The sequence below is a fragment of the Diceros bicornis genome, chromosome 35, assembly GCF_020826845.1.
Source record: "Diceros bicornis minor isolate mBicDic1 chromosome 35, mDicBic1.mat.cur, whole genome shotgun sequence".
Lineage (NCBI taxonomy): Eukaryota > Metazoa > Chordata > Mammalia > Perissodactyla > Rhinocerotidae > Diceros > Diceros bicornis.
In genome coordinates this window covers 6,907,927-6,932,088 of record NC_080774.1, presented here as the reverse complement: position 1 = coordinate 6,932,088, position 24,162 = coordinate 6,907,927, and the positions used below count along the sequence as shown (strand labels likewise).

General features: G+C 47.9%; 1 protein-coding gene across 2 annotated transcripts in view; it reads right to left on the bottom strand.

Annotated features, from left to right (window-relative positions):
* The window catches only part of RILPL1 (Rab interacting lysosomal protein like 1), a 43,514-nt gene extending 25,451 nt beyond the window's left edge, over positions 1-18,063 (bottom strand). Inside the window, exons 1-2 of one of the 2 annotated variants that reach the window (XM_058531275.1) lie at positions 17,241-18,063; positions 10,541-10,691 (exon numbers count right to left, since the gene is read on the bottom strand). In XM_058531275.1, coding sequence (XP_058387258.1) covers positions 10,541-10,691; positions 17,241-17,549 — 460 coding nt within the window. In that variant the 5' untranslated portion in view covers positions 17,550-18,063. The remainder of the gene's footprint in view (positions 1-10,540; positions 10,692-17,240) is intronic. The other variant, XM_058531274.1, reaches the window with a different exon arrangement.
* Between the last annotated feature and the right edge of the window lie 6,099 nt (positions 18,064-24,162).

Sequence of the window (24,162 nt, the reverse complement as noted above, 5' to 3'; positions counted from 1 at the left end):
CCAGTTAAAAGACTGAGATACACTGTGAAGTCAAAAAGGCAAGGGACAAAGTCACAGCCACACTATTCACAATGGCCAAAAGGCAGAAACAGCCCAAATGTCCATCAACAGATGAAGGGATAAACCATGGGGTACATCCATACAATGGAATATTATTCACCCATAAAAAGGAATGAAGTAGTGACATATGCTACAATGTGGATGAACCCTGAAAACATGCTAAGCAAAAGAAGCCAGACACAAAAGGCCACATATCATATGATTCTATGTATATGAAAGATCCAGAATAGATAACTCCATAGAGACAGAAAGTAGATTAGTGGTTGCCAGGAGCTGAGGGAATGGGTGGGAGGCTGGATTGGGCAGTGACTGACTGCTAATGGGTATGGGGTCTCCTTTTGGGGGTGGTAACACTGTTTTGGAACTAAATACAGGTGATGGTTGCACAACATTGTGAATACATTAAATGATGCACTAAATGTTACGGAAATGTACACTTCAAAACTGTTATGTTACATGAATTTCACCTCAGTTTTTTAAAAAAGGGAACCCAAACAATAAATACATAATTTTAATTTGTAAAAGAAAAGGCAAGTGACAATCCACACAGCACAATCCCTTTTATTTTAAAAACAAAATACCCATGGGATATGTGTGAAAATGCACAGTAAAGGATGGTTGTACCTCTGGCAAGTGCAGTGGGAATGAGGCAAAGGGAATTCTCATGTTTTTCTTGAGTTTTGTTTCAATATTTTACGATATAATTAAGTAAGTGTATCAGGTTTTTTTTTCAAAAGACCAAAACAACCACCACCACCCACAAACCCACACTGTCCGTCCCCTCAATCTGCATGAGAAGAAAATGCCCTGGGAAGACCAAGCCACGTGCTCCAAACTTCACTGCTGCTTAGTGGCCATTTGGGGCTGTAATTGGGTCTCTCAACACCGGACCAACGTGTTTCTCACTCCATCAGGGTCAGAATGGCGCCTTCGATATGGGACGGTGAAGGTGATAGCTAACATCTGTGGAGCACCTGCTGTCTCCAGCTCCTGGGCTAAGTGTTTGCCACGGACGACACTGGTGCTCAGACCCCCCAGGGTCCCTATGTCCACCCCGACTCCTCTTCAATGTGCTTTTGCTACTGACCAGGCAGGCACCTTGGGCCACGTGGCTGGCAGGCTCCCTAAGGATGTGCAGCGGCCTCGCCTCGGAGCAGGGAAACTGAAGAGTAACTCACACTCCGGGGCTCACTGCCCTCCACGACTCCACCCGCCAAGACCATACCCTTGTGGGCTTCCTCCTCTCCCCATCCTGCTTCCTCTGCTCCCCAACAGTCTCCTCCGGGGGTGCTCCCTTAATAAAGCACTTGCACAGGAATCCTCCTCTCAGGGTCTCCTTCCAGAAGAATCTGATCTTAACAGTACTTAACTCATTTTATCCTCAGAATATCTTAGGAAGTAGGACTCCTACTGTCCCCATTTTACAGCCGAAGAAACTGAGGTAGACAGTAGCTAGTTAACTTACACAGGGTCACAGAGCCACTGGGATTCAAACCCAGGCAGTCTGGCTCCCGAATGCACACTCCTGCAACCACTCTCTGCCTCTCAGAGCCCAAGCCCCTCATGTTATCAGCAAGTCTACTAGAGAGAACAGTGTCCCCACAAACTTCATGTCCCCCCAGAACCTCAGGATGTGACCTTTTTTGAAAACAGGATCTTTGCAGGTGTAGTTAGCTAAGACGAAGTCGCGTTGAATGAGGGTGGGCCCTAAATCCAATGACTGGTGTCCTTACAGGAGAAAGGAGAGGGAGATTCAGACACAGACACGGAGGAGGCCGTGTGACAGTGCAGGCAGAGGTTGGAGCGATGCGGCCACAAGCCAAAGACTGCCAGCAGCCACAGCAGCCGGAAGAGGCAGGAAGGAGCCTCCCCGGGAGCCTCTGCAGGGAGCACAGCCCTGCCCACGCCTTGGTTTTGAACCTCTAGCCTCCAGAACTGTGAGAGGATAAATCTCCGTTGTTTTAAGCCACACAGTCTGTGGCAATTCGTTGCGGTGGGCCCAGGAAACTAACACAGCAGGCGTATGGAATGGCCCGGAGAGGGTGCACAGCCGATTTTCATGGAGCTGAAATTCACAGCAGCCTCTCTTGGCTCCCATGTAAGGACAAATCGACATAACTGCCCTAGAGGACATCCTTTATCAGACAACTCCATCTTCCATGCTGTATATACTTCTTCTCAACAGTCCTGGGAGTCAGGAGTTGCCATTCCCATCTCACAGGTGAGGAACCTGAGGAAGGCACCAGTAAGTATCCTTCCCAAGGAGACCCAGTTGGTAAGGGTGGGGCTGGGATTTGAACTCAGGTCTGCCTCATTCCACAGCCCCTTCTCCTTACAACCGGCTGCCTGATCCAGCAGCCTCTGAGAGCACATTCTCACTCTGTGTGTCCAATTCAGCAGCTGCTAGTGGCAACAGAGAACTTGAAATGGGGCGCGTCTGAATCGACATGTGCTGTAAATGTAAAATACACATCAGCCATCAACAGACGAATGGATAAACAAGATGTGGTCTATCCATACAATAGAATATTATTCTGCCTTAAAAAGGAAGGAAATTCTGACACCTGCTACAACATGGATGAACCTTGACGACATTATGTAAGTGAAATACACTAGTCACAAAAGGACAAACACTGTATGAGTCCAATTATATGAGGTACCTGGAGTAGGCAAATTCATAGAGACAGAAAGTAGAATGGTGGGTGCCAGGGGCTGGAGGAGGGGGGAGAATAGGGAATTGCTCTTTAATGGGGACAGAGTTTCAGTTTTGCAGGATGAAAAGAGTTTTGGAGATTGGGTGCACAACAATGTGAATACCTTAACAGTATTGAACTGTACACATAAAAATGGTTAAGATGGTAAATTTTATGTGTATTTACCAAAATAAAACAAAAAATATAGTATATATCCGAAGGAAATGAAATCACTATCTCGAAGAGATATCTGCTCCTGTGTTCACTGCAGCATTATTCACAATAACCAAGACATGGAAACAACCTAAGTGTCCATCAACGGATGAATGGATAAAGAAAATGTGGTATATATACACAATGGAATTCAGCCATAAAAAAACAAGAAAATCCTACCATTTGTGACAACATGGATTGACCTTGAGGGCATCATGCTAAGTGAAATAAGTCAGAGAAAGACAAATACTGTATGATCTCACTCATATGTGAAATCTGACAAAACTGAACTCATAGATACAGAGATCAGATTGGTGGTTGCCAGGGGTGGAGGGTGGGAGAAATGGGTGAAGGTAATCAAAAGATAAAAACTTCCAGGTATAAGATAAAAAAGTTCTGAGGATGTAATGTACATCATAGCGACTACAGTTAACAATACTGTATTGTATATTTGAAAGCTGCTAAGAGAGTCGATTTTAAAAGTTCTTATCACAAGAAAAACATTTTTAGTTATGTGTGGTGATGGATGTTAACTAAACTTATTGTGGTGATTATTTCGCCATATATACATATATCAGATCATTATGTTGTACCCCTTAAAATAATGTTTTAAGTCAATTATATCTCAAAAAAACTGGAAAACAAACACACACACACATATATATAAAAAGACCACCAGATTTTAAAGAATACGAAAAAAGAATGCAAAATACCCCACTGATAATTTTTAAATTGATTACATGTTGAAAGAATATCTTGGATCTATTGGGTTAAATAAAATATTTTATTAAAATTACTTTCACCTGTTCCTTTTTACTTTTTTGATGTGACAACTAGAAAAACTATAATCACACATGTGGCTTCCCTTATATTTCTGTTGAACGGTGCTGTTCTAGGCTGCCCTTCAGAAAATGACCACATGGACAGCTTCCTCCTCTCCTGGTGACACAGCTGGTGGTCTAGAGCCTAAGAATTCTTCCAGATCCTTGAGTGTATCTTTGCATCCCCATCTCCCTAGACCAATGGCTTTGATACCTGTCATTCATTTCCACATGTGCTAACAAGTAGTTTCTATTGTTGCCCTCCAGCTGACACGACAGATTTCCAAAAACCAGAGGCTAGGAAGTGCGTTTTAATTTGGAAACTTCCAGGGAGTGGAGACAGGAGACTACCAAGATGGCTCTGAGTGCATCGCCCAGCACTAATCTCCGAGAAAGCAACACTGTTCCACGCGGGACCGGCTCCTCTGAGCAGGCTCTCCCACCCCACACACCCTATGTCACAATGGCACCCCTAAATCCTCAGTCTCCCCCAGGCCTCGCCCCACTGCTCACAGCGGTGTCTGGCACACAGTCTAACTTTGCAGGCTCCACTTCTCCCGGGGACCCCTCCGCCCAATGTGTGTTCCTCTCACAGGTAGAAGAAACGCTTTTGTCTTTGGTGTGTTCCCATGGTTTCCTGTGCAAAATAAAAATAAAAGGCATGCGTGGCAGCTGCCCGGTCTCTCCACTCGGGTGGGGGCTGCTGCTGAGTGGAGAGGCTGAGCCTCCCCAAGCTAACCCTTTAGGAGCCAGACCCACGCTAGATGCCAGTTAAGTGCGTCTCACGTCGCGCAGTGTGGGCTGGCTCACGACAAGCCCGGCAGGGATTCGGAAAGCTGAGGCAAAGCGCTCCCACACAGAGGCTGCTGCGTGCACACAGATGCAACGATGTGCAAGGGAGTGGCCCAGGGTGTTGCAGGACACGCGTGGGTGCCCTACCGAAATGTCGCAGACAAAAAGATGGCTACAGGTTCCTCAATAAATTCAACATAGTTACCAAATGACCCAGCAATTCCTTTCCTAGGTATATACCCCAAAGCACTGAAAATACATGTCTACACAAAAACTTGTACCAGAATGTTCATAACAGCACTAGTCACAATAGGCAAAAGTTGGAAACAACCAAAGTGTCTATCAACAGATGAATGGATAAACCAAATGTGGTCCATCCACACAACTGAATATGAATCAGCCATAAAAAGGAAGGAAGCACTGACACCTGCTACAACATGGATGAACCTTGAAAACACTGTGCAAAGTGAAAGAAGCCAGACACAAAAGGCCACATATTGTAGGATTCCATTTATAGGAAATGTCCAGAACAGGTAAATTCAGAGAGACAGAAAGTAGATTAGTGGTTGCTTATGGCTGGGGGTCGGGTAGGAGTGGGAGGGACTGGGTAATGATAGTCAAAGGGTCTAGTGTTTCTTTTCAAGGTGATGAAAATGTCCTAAAATTGTGGTGATGGTTGCACAACTGTGAATATACTAAAAGCCACTGAATTGTACAATTTAAATGGGTGAATTGACATCTGAGTAAAGCTCTCACACAACAAGTAACAGCAAAGGTTTATCTCATGCTCACTATGTGCTAAGCAGTTTACACGTATTACCTCATTTAATCCTCATAATAATATCCACTTTTTACCCATGAGGAAGTCAATTTCTGGAAAGGTAAATAATCTAGCAAGGATTAGAAGCTAGTTGAGCTAAGATTTGAAGCCTCTGGGTTCAAGGTCTTAATTCGTGCAACACTGCCATGCTGTTCTTCAGAAAGAAAGAAACAGATCTGTACAGATAAGGAAATTCTGCAAGAGAATACTAAGCGAGAAAACATCAAGGTGCACTATATCCAATGAGGCATCCTGGGCTGGATCCTGGAGCAGAAGGAGGACATTGATCTAAAACCTGGCGGAGTCCGAGTCAAGTCTGCAGGTTAGTTCACGGTAAGGTGCCAAGCAGACTTCCTAGTCTTGACCATTGACTGTGGTAACGCGAGACGTTTCTACTAGCGGGTACTGCTGACAGCTATACGGGAACTCTCTGTGCTATCTTTGCCACTTTTCTGTAAATCTAAAATTATTCCAAAATAAAAATCTATCTTAAAAAAGTAAAAAAAAAATAACCCAATAACCGAGGTGCAGAACAGTCCAGAATATATTACCATTTGTATGTGAGATAAGGGATTTATCCTCCTTCTGCATTTGTGTAAATCTGTACATTTGAACACGCACAAAATATCTGCAGAAAGATACAGAGTAAGTGGTCTCTGAGGCTGCCCCTGGGCAGAGCACTCGGCATTGGAGTCAGGAATGGAAGGGAGACCGGGTTTTCACCATAAACTCTTTGCAGTGCTTGATTTTTTTTAAAAAAAATCACATGTAGGTATTTAAAATTTTTTTTAATTACTTTCATTATTTTTTTTCTAGAAAGTAAAATATTGAAAAAAATAACATCAACGACCTCAAGTCTTGAGACTGAAGGACGTGGGGCTAGGGCTCTAGAATCCCCCAGGCTTAGGTCTCCTTTGACAACAGAGAAAATTTTTTTTCTGTGAGGAAGATCAGCCCTGAGCTAACATCCATTGCCAATCCTCTTTTGTTGTTGTTTTTTTTTTTTTTTGGCTGAAGAAGACAGGCCCTGGGCTAACATCTGTGCCCACTTTCCTCTACTTTATATGGGACGCTGCCACAGCATGGCTTGACAAGCGGAGCGTCGATGTCAGCAGGGAGCTGAACCTGCGAACCCTGGGCTGCTGAAGTGGAGCGCACACTTAACCACTTGCGCCCCCAGGCCAGCCCCTAACAACAGAAAATTTCAACCAAAATGCCCAAGTAATTTTCTGCTGTTATCCAGTTCTCCAGCTGTATGCCATTGGCTGCCTTCTTATACATCTTTGAGGGAGGAAACTAAAATTTTGTCCGTACCTGAGACCAGTTCTGGGGCCCTTGGGCAGGTGTGCTGTGTGTGTACATGGGGGTGTGCATGCATGCATGTGTGTGCGTACATAACCATCCTCTGCCGCTTACATCCACCTGCTGGAGCAGGTCCATCTCTCTGGCCATTCTATCTGCCTTGTGTCTCCCGGGGCTCACTGAGCCAAATGTTCCAGGAACTGGGGCAGGCCCCTCCACCTCTCACATGTGGACGTGGGGAAGGCAGGCAGAGGCAATAACAGAGCGTACTGGCTTTACTAATCCACTGATCGTATTCTAGATCTTTACTGTTATTTTTTCTGCTTTATTCTATCAATTACTAAGAGAGCCATGTTAAAATCTCCCACTACAATTGAGGATGTATTTCTCTTTTTATTTCTGACCACTCTTTAAATTATTATATGTAAAGTGTACAACTTGGTAGCTTTTAATATATTCACAAAGTTGTGCAACCATCACCACTATGTTTTTATCACTCCAGAAAGAAACCTCATACCCAGAGGCAGTCACTCCCTTTCCTAACCTTCCTCCAGCCTCCTGCAACCACTAATCTACTTTCTGTCTTTATAGATTTGCCTCTTATGGATATAGTTCTGTTCACTTTTGCTTTATATATTTTGAGGCTAAATTATCACATATGTACAAATTGAAAACCATTATATCTTCCTGGTGAATCAGACTCTTTATCACTATAGTGTAACCTTCTTTATCTGTAGTGATGCTTTTGCCTTAAAGTCTATTTTGCCCCACATTCATATAGCTACACCAGCTTTCTTTTGGTTAGTGTTTGCATGGTGTATCTTTTCCCGGTCTTTTACTTTCAACCTTTCTAAAAGATATCTCTTATAAACAACATAGAATTGAATTTTTAAAATCCCATCTGACAATCTCTGTCTCTTATCTAGAACTTTTAGTCCGTTTACATTTAATACACCCTCTAGTATAACTACTTTAAATCTCCCATCCCATAATCTACCTATTTTGTGCTTTCTGTTTGTTACACTTGCTCTGTTTGTTTTTCTTTTGTTTCTTGTCTTCGTTTGAGGGACTGAGTATGTACCATTATGCCACTATGATATTGTGACATATGTATTTGGTCTGTGACCTTGGTTCTTGGCACAAGAGTTCCTAAAACCCTTGTAATTTCCTGAGTGATGGGGTGAGAGGAGTGTCTTTTGTTATTCATAACAAGCCCCTTTTGACTATACCTGAGTTTATGTTAATGAGGTGATTCTTGGTGGGCCCCTAGATACAGGATGGGGGCTGGTTGCCAGAAAGACCAAGGCATGATTAGAGGGATGGAACTTTCAGCTCTACCCCCTGAGCTCTGGAGAGAGGAAAGGAGCTGGGGAAATTGAGCTAATCACCAATGGCCAATGATTCAATCAATCACGCCTACCTAACGGAACCTCCATCAATCCCTAAACAATGGGGTTTGGAGAGCTTCTGGGTTGGTGAACGCATTCACGTGCATGGAGGGTGACACACCCCAACTCCACTGGGACAGAAGCTCCTGTACTCAGGACCCTTCCAGACCCTCCCTACGTACCTCTTCATCCGGCTGTTCCTCTGCATCCTTTCTAACATCTTTTGTATCCTTTATAAACCAGGAATTGTAAGTAAAGTGTTTCTCTGAGTTTGTGAGCCATTCCAGAAGACTAATGAACTTGGGGGGTTAGCTGTAGGAACCCCTGACTTTGTAGCCAAGTTGGACAGAAGAGTGGGCTTCCTGGAGACCCATAGCTTGCAACTGGCATCTGAAGTCTCGTGGGACTGAGCCCTTAACCTGTGGAGTCTGACGCTAACTCCCGGTAGTGAGTGTCAGAATTGAATTAAATTAGGACACACGGTGTCTGGAGAGTTGGAAAACTGGTTGGTGTGGGGAAAAACCCACACACATTTGACGTCAGAAGTGTCGTGAGTAGAAAAACAGTTTTCCTTGAGCCACGCTCTCCCATCCTTGCCCCTTTGGCATTGTAGGAGGGAGATTCAGGCCCCTGTATATGCCTCTCTCCCCCCAACCCAGCACAGTCCAGAGTGCCAGGCACAGAGCAGGCCCAGGATAAATGAGTTTACAAAGGGTGACTGAATGAACAGCCCTCTGTCTGGAATTGTAAGCTCTGGGGCACTGGAATACCAGTGGCCCCATCCATGGGACTGGGCATGATTCCTATCTCCTCTTCAGCCTGAATCACATGTCTCTGGTAGCCCCAGATCAAGGGGTCCCAGAGAAATACAAGCCTTCCTTCAGGGGGCTGATTTCAGCAGACCTGAGTTCTAGTCCTGATTCTGCCACTAACTTGCGGTGTGACCTTGGGCGAATCACTGCCCCTCTCTTAGCCTAAGTTTTCCTCCTTTGCTCAGTAAGGAGGTTGGCCTAGATGACAATAACTCACAGTAATACCAGCTCACACTTGCTGAGTGCATGTACCAGTACTACTCTAAGCAGTGCACACATTTTAATTCATTTAACCCTCACAACAACCTCATGTGGGAGATACGGTTATTTCTCCCATTTTTATTTAGGGAGCAACTTAAGCACACGAAGGTCAAGTGGCTTGATCAAGGTCACTTAGCAAGGAAATATCAGGCTTAGGATTCAAACCTAGGCAGTCTGGCTCTAAAGCCAATGCTCATAACCACCAAGACTTTTGCTTTCATTGCACTAATCACATCTTAACAAGGGAAACCCAAGCAAAAGAGAATTCCAGCCCCTGGACCAAACATTTCCATTTTTCTTGGTCCCCACAGTCCTTATCAGTGCGCTATTTTATTCTCACAGAGTTGTAACCACAAGTTCTGAACTTCAGGCTCCCCACAAAAGTCCATCCCCCATCCCATCAAACATGAGGAGGGGCTTGTGTGGGAACCCAAGGAATTTTCTGACTTAAGAGATGGGTCTGAGATTCCTTGGGGCGAGCTGCAAGAGGCAGCCTATGATTGGGAAGGAGGCCCCAGGATTTAGCCCACGGGGGCCCAGACCAAATCCCTCTGTCTTTGCTTCCCCAGCACCAGCAGAGGGCCTGGAGTGAAGGTTCTAGATAACTGTTGGTAAGATGAATTACCACTGAGGGGCTCCAGCACCATTTAGATCTGGGTTGCTCACTGCTAAACATGTACCTATTACAAGTGCCTCAAACCTCTTCCCAGTACACTTGGGATAAAATCCAAACCTTGGCCTCTAAGCGGCTATGTGATCTGACCCCTGCTGACCCCTCTGACCTCATCTTTATCCACCCTTGGCCTCAATCACCTTCTCCTATTACACCTGCCTTCTTGGTTTTCCATAAACTGTCATGCCCCAGGGCCTTTGCACTTGCTTCCCCCAAGATATTTGCATGGTTCACTCTGCCACTTCATTAGGGCTCAAATGTCACCTGTCAGAGGCCTTCACCATATCTAAAGAAGCCCCCCAACAAGTCACCTCTATCACAGCCCACCGTTTCAGTTCTTCCACAGCACTGGTCACCATCTGGAACTGTGTCATCTATTTATTTGTTTACATCTTTATCACCTATCTCCTCCACACTAGAACATAAGCTTCATGAGGGCAGGGTCTTTGTCTTGTCCAATGTGTATCCCCAGTGCCTAGGAAAGAGCCTAGAAAAGTGAGGAATCTATAGAGTTTGCTGAATGAACCTCTGAGTTTCGTCATCTGTAAAGGAGGCTGAACAATTTCTCCCAGGCAGAATGATGGTGACAACGTGAGACAAAGGTTTGGAAATTAGAACCACCACGACCATTGCTGTTACTGAGGACACCGGTGACGACCACAGGCACGGCCCGCTCCTGACCTCCCGTGCTGCCCCTCCTCTTACCCTCGTGCTTCTGGAACTCGTCCTCAGAGAAGCTGACATCCTTGTGGGAGAGGTTGGTCATGAGCTGCTTGTTCTCCTCCTGCAGCTGGGCGATCTGGGAGAGCAGGTCCTGCGCCTCCCCTCGCCACACGTCCTCCACCAGCTCCAGCTCCTGCGAAGGCGGCGTGCGGTCACGGCCTGCTGGGCGGCAGCCTCACCCCCCGACCCTCGGGAGCAGCTCGGGATCGCCGGGGTTTTGGGTTGTCCCCTTCCCCCTGAGAACCAGGCATCGGCAGGCGAGCAGACAAGGCCACCACGAGCCCACGTGGCGACTTTAGGAGAACTAGGAGGCACCCTTCCTCTGGGCTAGGCTTGCGTTTACGCTGTTAGGACCTGGCTGCGTCAGAAGTGCCCCAAAGACATGCATGGACCTGGAAATGCACCTTTTCACTATGCAGACAGGAGAGAGAGTGGATGAGCAGCCTGGGCTATGGGGACCCTAACATTCCCAACCTCTCTGGGGAGGTCACGTCCCTGATCTTTGGACAGACCCTCAGTCAGGACAAACCTCTCTCTAAGAGAGAAAGAGCTGCAAAGACCCTGGGATGCCACCTGGCCCCAGAGTTCTTTGAATGTCTGCCACGGCATCTCTTCAAGCGGTCTCAGGCAACTCACTTTACAACTCTGAGCCTCAGTTTCCCTTAGTTGGAGAGCCCTAATATAAAGGCTCACAGGGTTGAGGTGAGGATAAACCACATCGGTCTATTAAAATTATTTTGTGGATGGCTGTGATCAGAGCAACAGATAAGAACAAGTGCTGACAAGGATATGAAGAAATTGGAACCCTCGGGGGCATTGCTTGTGAGAACGTAAATGGTGCAGCTGCTGTGGAAAACAGTCTGGCAGTTCCTCAATAAGTTAAATGCAGTCACCATATGACCTAGCAATTCCACTCCTGCCCAAGGATCTGCCCAAGAGGAATGAAAACATGTGCACACAGAAACGCGTACATGAGTCTTCACAGAAGCTCTATTCACAACAGCCAAAAGGTAGAGACAACCCAAATGTCCATCAACCAGTGAGTGGGTAAATAGAATGGTCCAACCACACAACAGAATACTATCCAGACAAAAAGGAATGAAGCGCTGAAACCTGCTACAATGTGCGTGAACCTTGAAAACATCATGCTAAGTGAAAGCAGCCAGATACAAAAGGCCACAGATTGTATGATTCCACTAATGTGAAATATCCAGAATAGGTAAATCCATAGAAGCAGAAAGTAGACTGGTGGTTGTCTAGGGCCAGAGGTTTGGGGGGGAATTGAGGAGTGACTGTTAATGGGAATGGGTTTTCTTTCTGGAGTAACGAAAATGTTCTAAAATTAATTGTGGTGAGGGCCGGCCCCGTGGCTTAGTGGTTAAGTGCGCGCGCTCCGCTGCTGGTGGCCCGGGTTCGGATCCCGGGCGCGCACCGACGCACCGCTTCTCCGGCCATGCTGAGGCCGCATCCCACATACAGCAACTAGAAGGATGTGCAGCTATGACACACAACTATCTACTGGGGCTTTGGGGAAAAATAAATAAATAAATAAATTTAAAATAAATAAATAAAATTAATTGTGGTGATGGTTGTACAATTCTGTGAATAGACTAAAAACCACTGAATTGTATGCTTTAAATGAGTAAATTGTATGGTATGTGAATTATATTCAATAAAGCTGTTACCGAAAAACAAGATATTTGTAAAACCATAAACTACACAAATCATTATCGCCGTTGCCTATATAGACTGGTGGTTTACCGTGGACACTGGAGCCTGTTGACCTGACTTTGAATCCTGTTTCCACCACTTACTAGCTGATCTTGGACAAGTTATTCAACCTTTGAGTGCCTCGGAAACAAGGAAAATAGTGTAGTATCTACCCCTGAGGGCTGTCGTGAGGATTAAAGGGTTAAAATATGTAAATATTTGGAATAGTGCCCAGCACCCAGAACATGCTAAAGATGTGTTTGCTGATTTCTGTTCCTCCTACAGCCCATCACAAGGTGGCCCAGGTGGCCGGACGTTCAGCACCGCCTCTGTTCATCTTTTAAACAAGTTCCTAAATCCCATCTCCTTTGTCAGGAAGCCTGCTGCACTGGGGAAACGAGAGGTAATAACGTAAGTATTCGCACAGCTGCTCAAGGTCAGCAGGGGAGGTGAAGGGCAGGGCCAGAGGGTGGAAGTGGGGGCGGAATGATGGAGTGGGCATGGGACCTTCCCACGTGCTCCTCAGGCTCTTCGGCCCTTTCCTCTCTGCTCCCACCTGGCACAGGCTGAGCACACCGAGATGTGATCCAGGTAAGGACCCCGAGACGGAGAGATTCTCCTGGGTCATCTAGGGGCCCAGTGTAATCACAAGCATTCTCATAAGTGAAAGAGGAAGGCAGGAGGGTCAGAGTCAGAGACGATGTGGCAACAGAAGCAGAAGTCAGAGTCAGAGACTTGAAGATGCTACTCTGCCGGCTTTGAAGATGGAGGAAGAGGCCAAAAGCCAAGGAATGTGGGTGACTTCCAGAAGCTGGAAAAGGCAAGGAAATGGATTCTCCCTGAAAGCTACCAAAAGGAATGAATTTCCCGACACGTTGATTTCAACCCACTAAGACCCATTTCTGATTTTGACCTCCAGAATTTTATCCAGTATTATCCATATTGGTATTATGCATAATATCATATCATCCAGTATAATAAATTTGTGTTGTTTTGAGCCAGTAAGTTTGTGGCGATTTGTTACAGCTGCAATAGGAGACGAATATAGACTTTAACCCTCAGTTCTTCTTTTTCTTCTCTGAACTAAAGGTGATGCTGCAGGAGCTGGTTCCTGCCTGTGAGCTGACCCCAGAGAATTTAACCTTGCCTCCATACCAGCTGAAAAGGCTCTTCCAGGAAGCCCCTGACTGATCACCTCCTCTGCCTTCTCTCGGCACTAATAGTCTTCAGACTCCTTGTGCTGGCCTACAAGGCCCAGCATATCAGACCCCTGCACCTCCCTGACCTCCTCTCTCACTCCTCTTCCTCACTCGCTCTGCTCTAGCCACACTGGCCTTCTTTGTGTTCTCTGAAGACAACAAGCTCATTCCTACCTCAGGACCTTTGCACTTGCTGTGGCTCTGCCCAAGATGCCCCTCCTCCAGATCTCTCGGGCTGGCACCTACACTTCGTTCAGATCTCAGCTCAGATGTCACCCCCTCAGGGAAGCCTTCCTGACTGCCTCATCTAATAGATCCCCACCCTGGCCAGTCTGTTTTATACCTACCTGTTTTATTTTCTACATGGCACTTATCATAAGGAGAAATTTTTAAAACTTTAAAAAAAAAACATCTGTCTCCTCACAGTAGAATTGCACTGTTCCGTAAAGTAGCCACAAGCCACATGTGGTTGCTGAGCACTTGAAATGGGGCTGGTCTGAACTGAAACGTGCAGTAAGGGTTAAATATGCACAGGATTTCAAAGACATAGTGGGGAAAAAAGAATGCAAAATATTAATAACTTTTCTTGTAACTATGTATGGTGATGGATGTTAACTAAACTTATTGGGGCGATCATTTCACAACATATACATATATCAAATCATTATGTCGTACACCTAAAACTAATACAATGTTATATGTCAATTATATCTCAAGGAAAAAAAACAATTTTTTACATTGATTACATGTTGAAATAATATTTTGGATATGCTGGGTTTGATACAATATGTTATTTATTTTTTTTTTTTAATTTTTATTTATTTATTTATTTTTCCCCCAAAGCCCCAGTAGATAGTTGTATGTCATAGCTGCACATCCTTCTAGTTGCTGTATGTGGGATGCGGCCTCAGCATGGCCAGAGAAGCGGTGCATCGGTGCGCGCCCGGGATCCGAACCCTGGGCCGCCAGCAGCGGAGCGCGCACTTAACCGCTAAGCCACGGGGCCGGCCCCTGATACGATATGTTATTAAAATTAACCTTATCTGTGTCTTTTTATTAATGTGATAAGCCACATTATATTTCTATGCGACAGCACTGCACTATAAAGTCAGGTCCACGAGGGCAACGACCTCATCTGTTGTGGTCACTGCAGTCCCCCCAGTGCCCAGAGCAGTGCCTGGCACACAGGTGCTCAATAAATAAATTTGTTGAATGAATAAATGAACAACATATACTGTTCACATTATATGCAACTCTATCTGCAGAGCCACCACCTTCTAAAGCCTATTTGTGCGTTTTTCCTGTCTTCCCAGTTTCCCACCCGCTGCCTAACATGAGGACCCGGCTTTCCTTTTCTCTGCACCACCCACGTCACCTAGGATGGCATTTTGCATGCTGTGGCTTGTCAGTGGGGTTGCAGACTGAGTAACCAGGCAGAACACGATAAGACTGTGGCCTGGGTCTGAGTGATGAGCAGAAATGACTGAGTCTGGGGGTCTGTGGGGAGGAGGAGTTGGTGGGAGAGAGGGTGCATGCTTTACCCGAGCCCTCTTTGTCGAAGGAGAGAGGGAGTGAGGTAGAAAGGAAGGAAGGAAAGAAAGAACAGATAAGATCAAGGACATGGTAAGACGATTTCTGTGGAAGTAACACCTTGAAGAGCCTTTGAGACTACAGGAAAAAACAAAAAATCAGACAAGTCTCTCTCGATGCCAAGAATATGAAGTAAAGGGGACTGGGGTTGGGATACGAAAAAAAGCCTTCTGTCCTCTGATTTATCAGGGATCGCCCTCAGTGTTTACAAACAACCCCGGCTCTGAACACGCTAGGGTTTACTTCCTGGCCGAGGGCATTCCAGGAGCGACAAGTGCAGCTGGCTGAGAATTCCATCCGACTCCAGGCCTAGTGGTCTCTGATGGCTCCCAAGGGCGCCTCCCAGCCCGGCTGCAGCAGAACTAAAATGCCAGGGGTAGGGATGAGAGTGCCAGGACTTCTGTGTGACTTGGGCTAGGCCCCTTAGTCCCTGTTATCAAGAGGCAGCCACGTGAGAGGACTTCAAGGCCCCTCCCTTCCCTGACCCCCTAGGAGAAATGGAGGGATCTGGGGTGGGAGTAGGGTGCCTGGAAGGGGGGTGGGGTCCCCTATATCAGCCTATAGGCACTTCAGTGCAAGCTCCTCCAGGCCTAAAAAGAATAGTTAACACCCGTCAGGCCCTCACAATGGGCCGGGCTCTGTCCTGAGCACTTCATATAGATTAACTCTAATTCTCAACACAACCCTAGATGGGTACTATTATTATCCCCGTCTTACAGCTGAGGAAACTGAAGCACAGGCTAGGTGACCTGCCCAAGATCACACAGCCTGTGAGTGTAGGGTTTGAAACCAGGCTGTCTGGCTCCAAAGTCCCCACTCCTGGGAAGCTTGACAGTATTTACAGGGCTGGCCATTTTCAAGCTCCCAGTATGATCTTGGAAATGCTGCCTAACTCTTGGGAGCTAGAGTTTCCTTCCCGACCCCAGGGCAAAGGGACCCATAAGGATAAACGCAGTCAAACCTCACCAACACTGGCGCTCTTAACTGCCCGCAGATCTGCCCTCAGATTGAGACTGGAGACACAGCCTGGGCTACGTTCCTTGAAAACACATGGAGCTCAAAGTACACAATAGAGGATGGCCTGCCAGGGAGGTTCAGAGAGGCCAAGTGTATTTCCTGGGGTCACACAGCAAGCCAGAGCCCGCTCAGGCACCTTGATCTCCCAAGGAAAGGCGTTTCCTCCCATTCTCAGTCTGAAGGGTCTGACGGGAGCTTCCCTGGGCTGAGGTTAGGGCAGGAAACCACAGGTCTCCCGCTTCCTTTTCCCCAGGCACCTCATCTGGACTCCTGGCCCAGCGGGGAAGCCCTGGTTCAGGAGCCCAGAGAGATTCTTGTTCTCAGGGTAGAGTCTTAGCTTTAAAGCTGCCCCACATCATCTCCCTCCCCCAATTCAAACAGGATGGGGAAGAGACACTAGAATTACTTCCACTGGGGGTGGGACTCTCTCAGCACTAACTTGGGACAAATCCCTCCCCCCTACTCTGACCCTTGGTTTCTTCATCTGTAAAATGAAGATAATAATTCCAACTTCACAGCTTACACTGAGGATTAAAGATAAAACCACAGAGAGGCAAGCACCTCAGAGCACAGGTTAATAAACTAGAAGGAACCCTGGGAAACAATTTGCAAATAGGAACCCAGACACTGGGGGTCAATGAGCTCAGAGGCGGGAACTCATATTCCCTTTGCTCTGGGGGTTCTAGGGTGGGATGAAGAAAGGGGCCTGGCGTCATGTATTCTTGTGTAACACTGAAGGGCAGGGGGCTTATTTCATTTCCAGAAAAGCATAATATTATCTAAGCACTTTACATATATCATCCCATTTAATTCTTAAAAGGTAGGTAGGTCCTATTATTATCACTATTTGACATGTGAGGAAATAAAAGCACAGAGAGCTTAAGTAACCTACCCAAGGTCACACAGCTATTAAATGGTAAAGGTAGGATTGTAACTCAGGTCTGACAGCAAAGAACTGCCCTTAATCTCTAGGGTGGTACATGCCAGGTGCCCCTGGCTGAGCACAAGAGGGCCAGGGCCTCCCTCCCTCCCTCTCTCATCCAGTAGGTCTTCTCTCATCTAGTGCCTGTATCCACGTACGTGTGCACCTAAGTTGCCCAAGGCTGAAGGGCCCTTAGGTCCCGCGGCCCCACTGCCCGGATGGGCAGACTGAGGCCGCTGCCCACCTTCTGGTGCTTGCGCTCCTTCTCGATGCGGTCCATCCTCTCCAGGCGCAGCCGGTCCAGCTCGAGGCGCAGCTCGTCCAGCTCGGGCGCGACGTGGTGGCGGCTGACCAGCACCTCCAGGATCTCCAGGACGCGCACGACCTTGGGCATGAGGCGCGCGATGGCCTCGCAGCCGTGCTGATCGATGACCCGCTCGAACTCGTGGCCCACGAGCGACGCGATGTCGTACACGTCCATGACGGTCAGCTCCGCCACGTTCTTCTCCAGCGCCGACTCGGCCGCCAGCGCCGACCCCCGGTCCTCCTCCATGGCCCGCCGCCCGGCCTCTCCCCCACCCCGCAAACTAGTGCAACTCCCAAACTTGCCGCTGTCGAGGGCAGCGCAGGGCCGGGCCCACCTCGCGCCGCCGCCGGCCCGCGCTTAGCTGGCCCTCGGGCGAGGGCGCACCGGGCGGCCGGCCGGCGCCGGCATGGGCGGAGGCGGCGGCCCGGAGCCGGCGGTCAGCGCGCGGGGTGCGGGTCTCGGCGCCCGGCTCGGCCCGGAGCCTGCTCCCAAGTGGGGGGAGGAGGAGGAGGAGGCGAGGAAGGCGCGCGCGTGCGCAGGCCCGCGGCGCCTCCCAAGTTGGGAATCCGACTTGGGCGCAATGGAGGCGCGGGGTCTAGCCGGAGAGGGGGGCGCGCTGCCCTCGGAAACAGTTCTCGCCCGAGGGTCGCCCCCGCGCCCGGGGCCTGGGAAGGAAGGGCGGCTGCGGCTCCTCCGGGAAACTTTGGCGGCGCCGAGGCCGGGTGACCCGCTCCCCCCGCGGGGATGCCGCGCGCCCCGCCCCGATCCCGGCCTGGCGAGGGGCGCGCCGGCTGCCGCCGCCCGAGGGCGCCCTGGGGTCCCCACGGGCACCGCCCCCGCCCCCGCCCCCGCCCCCGCCCCCGCCCGCTCGGCAGCCCCTCGCTCTGCCCGCCGGACCTTCCTGCGCCCCACCCGCCTGCGCCCCCCGCGCGCCCGGGCGCGCCGCCCCCTCCTCCGGCCGGGTCCTGGCTCCTCCTCTCCCACTCCCGCCCGGGAGGGGTCGAGGCTAGCCCGGAGCACAGGGGGCGGAGGCGGGGGTGGGGGTCTCGCGGGGGTGGGGGTCTCTCGTCTCTGCACGATTCGCAGCGTAGGCGGCGGCCCCTGCGTAGGAGAGGAATGGAGGGGTCACGAGGGGGACTCCGGGATGGGGCCCATCCTGTGGAGGAAGCGACGACCCCCTCCCGGCGCGCAGACGCTCCCCGCCCACCCGGTCACCGGGCGGACCTGGCGGCGCCGGGCCCTGCGCTCCAGTAGAGGCGCCTCGGAGAGGGACAGAAGGGTCGTGGGGTCCTCTGCCCACAAAGCCGCCGGGCTGCCCCGCCCGCCCAGCCGCGTCTATTAGCGGCTCCTTGTGACATAAACACCACTTCACAGAGAAGGCGAGGCCGGGGTTTGGATCTCAGCACCTCGAGTTTTCTTGTCCCAAGTCCCCTGTGTTTTTGACATGGCTAAATCCACTTGTCCGTCAGACACCCCCCGCCCCCCAGGAGAGCCTTACCTGAACCCACAACCCTTCCCGTTTTCTCACCCGCCACGCATGGGTTAGGGACCCTCTTCTGCATTCCCACAGCCCGCTGCCTTCTCCCGTAAAATTGCTCTTAAAATACCAAGTTTTAACGGTGTGGTTACACACGTACCTCTCCCATCAGACTGTGAGGTCCTTGTAGCTATAAAGCCCACCCCAGCACATATTGATTAAAACTGAAAAAAAAAAAGTTAAAAATGTATTGAGCATTTGCTTTATATTTAGTTAGAAATACATAATACTTACTATGTACCAGGCATTATTCTAAGTGCTTTACAAATGTTTCCTCATTTCATCCTTACTCCATCAGTTCTCAAAGTGTGGCCTGATGACAGCTGGGGCCTTCCAATACCCACAGGGTTTCTGTGAGCTTGTCCCGTTTGCTAGCTATATGTCAGTGAGAGGCTAGGTGTTCATATGCTCAGCACAACACAGGGTGCCACAGTAGATTGACTACGCAGAAGCGGATGTGAGGCTATGTGTGAGGATCCTATAATGAGCCAGATATCAAAGAGATCTGAGTAAATATAAAACAATGCCCCTGTTCTCAGTACATTTTTTGTTAGTTTGTTTTGGAACATAGTTATTTTTTACTAAAAAATATTTGTGTCAAATGTGCCTTTTTTTTGTGTGTGTGAGGAAGATCAGCCCTGAGCTAACGTCAGATGCCGATCCTCCTCTTTTTGCTGAGGAAGACTGGCCCTGGGCTAACATCTGTGCCCCTCTTCCTCTACTTTATATGGGACGCCGCCACAGCATGGCTTGATAAGCGGTGTGTCTGTGCGTGCCCGGGATCAGAACCTGCGAACCCCAGACCGCCGCAGCGGAGCGCGCGCACTTAGCCACTTGCACCACTGGGTCGGCCCCGAATGTGCCTTTTTTTTTTTAATTAATCAATATTTTGAAAAACCACCAGTTTAAATTTCTAGTTGCAGCAGATATAAACCACCTAACAAAATCTCTTTAGGGTCTACAATAGTTTTTAAGGGTGTCCTCGGAAAAAGGTCCCTGAGACCAAAACGTTTGAGAATGGCTGCCTTACAACATCCTAAGAAGTATTATTACCCCTGTTTTACAAACGAGGAAACCGAGGCACAGAACAGTCAAATAACTCGCTCAAGGCCAGGCAGCTAGTAAGAGCTGAAACCATGGTCAGATCCCTGCGAAGCAACCCAATGAAGTGGACACGTGACTTTTCCCATCCTAAGTCAAGGACAGTGAGGAATGGGAGGGGCATTACCTTCCTGTAGCTACTATAACAAATTGACACAAACTTGGTGACTTAAAATAGTAGAAAGTTATTCTCTGACAGTTCTGGAGGCCAGAAGTTTGAAATCCAGGTGTTGGGAGGGTCGTGCTCCCTCTGAAGGCTCTAGAGAGAATCCTTTCTTGTCTCTTCCTACTGCTGGCTTCCTTAGCTGGTGGCAGCATCACTCCAGTCTCGGACTCTGTCTCGCACACATGGCCTTCTCTTCCGTATGTCTGTCTTCTCCTCTGCATCTCTTATTATAACACTTGTCATTAGATTTGGAGCCCACCCACACAATCCAGGATGGTCTCACCTCAAGATCCTTAACTTAATCACATCTGCAAAGACACTGTTTTCAAATGGGGTCACATTCACAGGTTCTGGGGACGAGGTCATGGACACAGCTCTTTGGGGGAGGAGGAAGGGCGGTACCATTCAACCCACTAGAGGAGGTTAAGTAAGTTGCTTAAGGTCCCCCAGCTGGGAGAGATGGCCCTGAACCCAGTGGGTGCCCGTGGTGAATGAAGGAATGAATAACGAGTGTCCAGATTGGGGTAATTTTGCCCTCAAGGCAGCAAAGATATCCTGAGAACCTGTTGGGAGGGGACAGCACCAGCCTGTTGTCTGAGCCTCCAGACCAGGGCAGGAAAGGGTTGGGAGGGGGAGGGGATGGAAATGACTTCAGGGAGGGAAAGGGGAGGCCAGAGTCTGAGGTGACCTCCGAATGGTGAACCTGAGTGCTTAGGAGAATGGTTACAATCTTAAGAAAAGTAAAGAGAAGCAGTTGAGCCTAGTGGTTAAACTCCCAGATCCTCTCTGAGATCTAATCTTGGTGCAGTCACTGACGGGGTGTGTGAGCCTGGGCAAGTCATGTGACCAATAGGTGCCTCAGTTTCCCCCTCTGTAAGATGAGATCACAGAGGGTGACTGTGATTATTAAACAAATCAGTGTATGTGCCAGCCACACAAAGTGCTATAGAAGAGTTAGCTTTTATTATTATTATTAAAGAAACCTGGAGGAAGTGTCCGGTCTGGGTGTAGATGTAGATGTCCAGTTGACAGCCAGAAATGTGGACCTGGAACTCAGGAGCAGAGCAGTGGGTGTGATTAGACCTAAACTGATATTCACTCATTCAGTAAATATTTAGCTCTTAATGTCTGCCAGGTACTCTGCTAACCCTGCTGGCTATGGCAATATACAAGAGAGACAGGATGACTGCTCTCGCGGGAAATGGACATAAACAAATAAAACAAAAATAAATTAATTTCAGATGGAGCAAGAGAGGGTTGAGAAAAGGGAGGAGAATCAAGGAATTCTTGTGTCACAGAAACCAGATGTGTTAGCACTCCAATCGCAAAAAGAGTCCCAGACACCATATCTTTTCACCTATAAACACTTTATTTTTCTTTTTAAAGATTTTATTTATTTATTTTTTTCCCCTTAAAGCCCCAGTAGATAGTTGTATGTCATAGCTGCACATCCTTCCAGTTGCTGTATGTGGGACGCGGCCCCAGCATGGCGGGAGAAGCGGTGCGTCCGTGTGTGCCTGGATCCGAACCCCGGGCCGCCAGCAGCGGAGTGCAAGCACTCAACCGCTAAGCCGCCGGGCCGGCCCATATAAACACTTTAAATGTATTTATTTATTTATTTTTTTTGTGAGGAAGATCAGCCCTGAGCTAACATCCATGCCAATCCTCCTCTTTTTGCTGAGGAAGACTGGCCCTGCGCTAACATCTGTGCCCATCTTCCTCCCCTTTATATGGGACGCCGCCACAGCATGGCCTAACAAGTGGTGCCTCGCTGGGCGCCCGGGATCCGAGCCCGGGCCGCCAGCAGCAGAGCGCGCGCACTTAACCGCTACGCCGGGGGGCCGGCCCCTAAATGTATTTCTAAAACGTTTTGAAACTATATATCCACAGTGCCATTATCGCACTTGAAAAAATTAACAATAATTTCTTCATATCAAATATCCAGTGTGTTCAAAATGTCAATTGTCTCATCAATTTATTTTTTCACAGTTTAACTCAAGACCCAAATAATATCCACATATTGCAGTTGGTTGACACGTCCCTTAGTCTCTTTTAATCCTTCATGTCTTTTTTTTTTCTTAGCCTCAAAATTTTTTTGTTGATGAAACAAGGTTATTTGTCTTATGGAGAGTCTCAGTCTGAATTTTGCTAATTTCACCACTGTAAAGTCCTTTAATATGTTTGTTCTCTATATTTTCTGTAAATTGGTAGTGGGATCAAGAGATTTGATCTGAGTTCAATTTATTTGGTGGTGGTGTGTTCTAGCATTTCTTTTTTATTTTTTGGGGGAGGATTCATTTTTTATGTTTATTTAGATATAATCACATGAAATAATATTCACCCTTTTAATGTGTACAACTCAGTGGTATTGAGCATATTCACAAGGTTGTGCAACCATCACCGCTCTTTAATTTCTCAACATTTTCATTAACCTCTCCCCAAAACCTTGTACCATTAGTAGTCCCTCTCTGTTCCCCCCCACCTCCAGCCCCTGGCAACCACTAATCTGCTTTCTGAGTCTATAGATTTGTCTATTCTGAACATTTCATATAAATGGAGTCATATACTATGTGGCCTTTTGTGTCTGGCTTCTTTCACTTGGCATAGTGTTTTCAAGATTCATCCATGTTGCAGCAATACATCATTCCCTTTTATGGCTGAGTAATATTCCAGTGTATGGATGGACCACACTTTGTTTATCCATTCATCCATTGACAGACTTTGGGGTTGATTCCACCTTTCCTTTTGTTTTGCCTGTGGTAGAAGCAGTACTTTTCTTCTGGAAACTCAGATCACTTTGTAGGAACCTTTGCCTGCTCACAGAACTCTTTGTTTCTGGAAGATGAACTAGGCTCCAGAAGAAGGTAGGAAGGGAAAGGGCAAAGGGCTTTACCCAGCCAGGAAGCTCACAGCCATTGAGTACCTCCTGTATACCAGGTCGGGTAGCCCTGCACCCACCCACCTGCTTTCTGTCTACAGAAACCTGTCTACAGGTTTGCCTCCTCCGGGCATTTGAAGACAATACATGAGGGAAGAAGAGAGGGCCACTGTGTGTGAGGTCTGGGGGAAGGACTGGCTCTGTTCGTGTGTGAGTCAACAGGCTGGGACCAGAGTGGATGGGGCAAGTTAGGGAACAGTGGGAAATGAAGTTGAAGAGGGGACCGGAAACTGACTGTGGGGCCAAGTTCATGTTTGATGTGGTGGGTGTGTTATACAGCCTCTGGCAAGTCATTGAATTGTTCTTTGTCTCAGTGTTTTCATCTGTAAAATGGGAATAATCTCGGTCATACCTCCCTCCAGGATTTTTATGGGGATTAAATGAGTTAAAATATGTAAAGTGTTTAGAATAGATGCTGGGATATTGTAAGAGCTATATTAATGTTAGCTATTGCTGTTATTATTATTGTTATCATTGGTTGTTGTTGTTACTATTACATTTGCTGTTATTGTTACCACTGAAGCATTTCATCCTGAACAACAACATCATGGAATCAACGCTGATGTCTGACTGTGGTGTGAGAGGAATTAGAAACTAGGGCAACCAAGTCCCATCAATTCTACCTCCAAAATCTCTCTCAAATCCCTCCACTTTTCTCTACCTCTCTGCTAGCACCCTGGCCCCACTTACTCTTAATTCCCCTCCTGGAAGGCTACAGTAGGCTTCTAACTGGTTTATCTGCTTCATCTCTATCTCCTTCTAATCTGTTTTGTACACAGCAGCAGGTAATCTTGATAAACACATACATTTCATCACACCAGGTGTCAATGCCGAGTTACAATCAAACCCGAAGTCCTTACAGTGGCCGACGGACTTGCACAGTCTGATCTGTGTCTGCTCACCATCTTCATCTCACACTGAAGCCCCTCACTCTCTGAGCACCAGCCACCATGCTGTTCCTTTAGGTCTTCCACGTACCACGGTTTATCTATTCCAAACTCAAATCCCCGGGGAGAGCATCTAGGTCGCTGAACTTGGGTCATAGCCGTGCCCTGGGATGGGGGAAAGCAAGGATTTAACTTTTTAGCTTCTATAGAATGAATAAAACTCTGCCTTC